The sequence below is a fragment of the Chenopodium album genome, chromosome 10 (genome assembly GCF_948465745.1).
Source record: "Chenopodium album chromosome 10, dcCheAlbu1.1, whole genome shotgun sequence".
Classification (NCBI taxonomy): Eukaryota; Viridiplantae; Streptophyta; class Magnoliopsida; order Caryophyllales; family Amaranthaceae; genus Chenopodium; species Chenopodium album.
Genome location: NC_137843.1, coordinates 9,935,476 through 9,940,188, shown reverse-complemented (window position 1 = coordinate 9,940,188; position 4,713 = coordinate 9,935,476). Strand labels below are relative to the sequence as shown.

General features: G+C 32.7%; 1 protein-coding gene across 1 annotated transcript; it reads right to left on the bottom strand.

Annotated features, from left to right (window-relative positions):
- Positions 1–514: 514 nt before the first annotated feature.
- LOC145563488 (uncharacterized) lies at positions 515–2,905 on the bottom strand. Its single transcript, XM_081623934.1, has 2 exons — positions 2,554–2,905; positions 515–1,121 (listed from the first exon to the last, which is right to left on the bottom strand). The coding sequence occupies exons 1-2, from the start codon at positions 2,855–2,857 to the stop codon at positions 673–675; spliced, it is 753 nt and encodes a 250-aa protein (XP_081480060.1). The 5' UTR covers positions 2,858–2,905; the 3' UTR covers positions 515–672.
- Positions 2,906–4,713: the final 1,808 nt, after the last annotated feature.

Genomic DNA, 4,713 nt, shown 5'->3' with positions numbered 1-4,713 from the left:
TACAGATCTAGCGGGTGTAAAGTAGTTTAGTTTTTTGAGAAATCGGAGAAGCCTGAACTAAACTTTATACGAAATATTTTTTTAACAATAATTGAGGTTTACTCGTATGAATGAATAAATATTACTTTTATAAATAAATGTAGCCACTATACACCATACGATAAATCACAAACAAGACTTACGGTGATGTTTATTCTATCCTTTTAAAAAAAACTAAATACAACGTCGAATAATGAAGAAAAGAATACAGACTAGAGTACATATGCCATAAGCTAAGTATACTTCATTACTTCTCTATAAAATAAATAAAAAGATACAGATCAGAGTACATACATATAATTGTATGACCGTATGTTATGTGGCAATCTGATAACCAAATCTATTTTCTTAAATATAATTTGTAGTATATAAATAAAGTGAATTATTGTTATACATCTATTTTGATTATATTATTATAATTTCACAATATACATACTTCTATTTTCAAAATTCAAATTACATGTTTATATATCAATTCCTTTTATTATCTACTATATCATATACGAAGTACCTAGTAGTTTAATATATTTTGTTCTTATTTCCAAACAAGCACTATTTAAGTATTTAACAGCAACACAACATTCACAAGCAAAGGGTATGGTATGTTGGTAAGTCTTTTTGTTCCTTCTAATACTAACACATATTTCTTTTAATTAAACTCCCCACCTCAACATTATTAGCCAAATCCAAGGGTATACGACCATTTTCGTCTTTCTTCTTAAGCAGCTCTTTGCTCTCTTTTAGGCTCAACAAGTACACGACCACATGTTTCAGCTTGTTGCTGCGTTCTTTAGCAGCTATGTGCAATACTGTGCGCCCATTATGAACATCTGCGAGCAACGACTCCGGAAATAGGGAATAGAACACTTTTAAGACCTCAACATGGCCTCCTAGACATGATTTGTGTATCGGGTAAGATTTATCGTTGTTGCGGATTCTTCTTGTTGCAGGAAACTTTTCGAGGATGTAACGAACCATGCCAGTGTAACCATTGTATGCAGCATAAGAAAGTGGAGTTAATCCTTCTTCATCAGTGTTGTTGATTAGATCGGGTTGAACCTTGAGTATTGTTTCTAGCATTTCTGTGATTAGACAAACGTACGTACGTACCACCAATATAAGTATATGAATCCGAACATTAATTTAATTGATAAAACATTGAGTATATGATGTGGTGGAAAGAAGTCTAGTTTAATATAGAGACTCGAGCAAAATTTTAAATAGGAACAATGTTGGGGAAATTGTGTTTTAACAAGGGTCACAAAAATAGCAAACAAATTAGAACGGAAAATGTTCGAGGCGTGAACGGAATTACTTTCTCAAAAAGTATAATTCCGACCCTATGTGTCACGGAAATTTACTAAGGAGATATAACGAAAAACAATTACAATCACAAGTACGATGATTACAAAACAATGTAATTAAGCCTTTTGTATTTATGATGATGATAATTAAATAAACTTTGCAAAAGGTTTTCAAGCCAAGTAAAGAAACTGATACAGTACTTTTTTTTTGAATCATCTTTCATCATATGTTTTATCAAACATATATAATAGCAGCAAATACTCCCCAAAAGCCACGAAGAAAACTGCCAAAAAACCGTCACATAGAAAACCCGACGGGGCTGGCTGCCGCCCTACCGGGCAGATCGGAACTCCAGAAAACATCACCTCTCGCGTCCGACCGGGCTGGCCACCGCCCGACCGGGCGGTAGAGGTTGTTCCCAGAATTAGTTCTCGGGCCCTATCGGGCTTTAAAACCCCAGATCGGGCAGCAATCTTCGCAAATTTGATGTCTGCTCTCGCGCCCGGTAGGGCGGAGACTGCCCGACCGGGCGGCAGAGCACTTCCATGAAATCAGCCTCGCGCCCGGTCGGGCAGGAGCCACCCAGACCGGGCGGTAATCAGGGCGGCAGTTCAAGTTTTGCTAAACCGTGTTTTATTATCTCTTTAATGAGATTTTTCCAGCTTTTCTACTAAAGCTATTTGCTCTAATTAATTATTAATTAAATATACAACACCTTAGCCTAAGTATAATAATTAATAACATCAAATTAGTCTACTATACTCTAAATTATTCAACAAACAAAAAAGATTTAAAGGTCAATGGCCCTGCTTGATGATTAGATCTTAGCTGTTTGATTTAGTTGATTTTAATCGGTTTGACCAGTTGATTATATAGTTGATTTGACTAGTTGGTTATACATAACTTATTGTGTAAAAGTATTTGTCTATCAGCCGTTTATTTTAAGTTGTTTCAGTACATTTAATATCCAAAAAGCTAATTGTTCAATAAGCTAATTTTTAAAAAAACTCTTATAATAATAAGATTTTTTAAAAGAGAGTTTTTTGAACCCAAAAACTCTTTTAATAATCTATTTACCAAATATTCAAATTAGCTTTTTATTATGGTCAAACCGCTAATAGTCCTCAATATGCTAAAAGCTTTTTACCAAACAAGGCAATTAACTTAAGCATTGGAATAGAGGCTAGGGGACAGAGGATAACTATTTACCTTGATTTTGGTTTGTAATAGCAGCACGTACAATTGAATTAGCTTCCATTAGATCAACCAGAGCGTTATGTGACTCGTTAAGCATGCGCTTGACCAAGTCCAAGTTGTTGTCAAGAACAGCAAGGTAAAGAGGAGAAGGACCGGCGGCCCTAGTGTTAGGTGCACGCCTCGCAGCGGCGGCACTAGCAAGAAGTTGAGAATTATTGGTGTTTGAATTCAGCAATATATCAGCATTCATCATGTAGACCATGATGTTGGTGTTCATGACCCGTGGGATGAGGTTGCTTCTAGCGGCGGTGTTCATGATTTCGAACACCACTGCTCGATCGCGACCTTGAAGAGGTGTTGTGGAGGAGGGGGAACTCATCATCTCTTTCATAATTTTCTTTTTTACATTTTCTAATTGTTTTTCTGTCATTGTGTTATAGGAATGATTAAGGGTTGACAAAGGTGTAAGCTAGGAAATATGGTTGATTTGAGGTTTGATTTATAATGAGGAGAAATACGGGGTATAAGTATAACGTGTCCCTATTTATATAAGCTAAGTTTTTTTTTTTTTTTTTTTTTTTTTTTTTTTTTTTTTTTTTTTTTTTTTTGAAGACTATAAGCTAAGGTAGAAGGTAGAAGATTGATAGAAATGTCCGCGTAATTTCAGCAGAATGCATGTACATTGCAAAAATTAAATGAAATATCCTAGAGTAATTAATATTATTCAAACCATTGTTGGTTCCTATTTATATTGAACGACTTAACCGCTACACGGATACACGGTTCATCTCTATTTGGTTCTTACACTTGTTAATTACATAACTTGCTAATTTAGGTTTAAATGAATTATTGTTTGTGTTTTGCTTGCCGTCAAAAAAAAAAAAATTATTGTTTGTGCAATTACATACATAAGTTATCTTATCAGTCTCTCTATTTGATTCAAATTATTTTGTCCTAATATTTTGTTATTAACTTATACTCCTTATGTATGAAAGGATTTCTTATTTTATAAGAAATCATTAATTTCGTTAGAAATGATTTTTGTTGAAATATTTTGTTTGAAATTATTATAAACGGACTTGGGCCACACCCATCACAACTGTCTACTTTATACGACTAAGGAGATTCCACCTCAAAATCAAATGACAATGAAGATAGTAGTACTTAGCCTTATAAAGTGGACACAACTTTCTTATTTCTTAAACGTAGGATACTCTTCCCAACACTTTCAATTCTATACTCTTCAATGTGGGATAACACACCAGTTACATGTGGCTTTTCTCATGAGCTCAACAAATTATATTATGTAATGCGATTAAAAATAAATACTTATTGTTTTAGAATAATTCTTTCTAAATTTTTAAAAAACTATTTTAAATTATATGAACTCACTTGAATCCATTTGTGTAATATAAGTTAAAATGAGATGAATCAAACAAATACTAACTTTATTACATAATACGTCTTTTTTTTAAAGGAATATGCCGTTCTTTACATAGCACATCTTTTGTGAAACGAATGAAATATATATCTTAATTTAATCAGGTTAGCCCAAATTTAATTAATTTATAACTTGCTACTTAATACAATTACAAGAATAGGGTGAAATCTTTGTAAAAAAAAAAAAAAAAAAAAAAAAAAAAAAAAAAAAAAAAAAGGAAGAATAGGGTGAAATCCAGCTGGTATATCTTGCATTCACATTGATTATTTAAATAATAATTAAATTTTGTCCACCAAGAATATGAGTGAGAAATTCAGGGAAGCGTTAATTAGAAACGTGACGATGCTACGCGGTCTTGTGCTCTTTGGTGCATGATTCAATAAGCCATGTCAAGCTGTACAACGATTATTAGGCTAGCTATTATTAATTTATAATTATTTTTAAATATACAAATTAGATAAAATAATGGGAATTCCTTACGGTGTTTCGCGGGACAAACCCTCACCAAAACATTAACCCGTTTACTGTTACTAGAGTACGTAACAGATTAATAGATTATCATATTATTTATAAACATTGACTTTATATTTAAATTATATTTATAACTTATAATAAATTACTCTATCCGTCCTAAATTACATCTCTACTTTCCTCTATTATGTGAGGAATAAATACTAAAAATAGGAATGTAATTTAGGTTTGGAGGAAGTAGATGATTCATCAAACTTAGA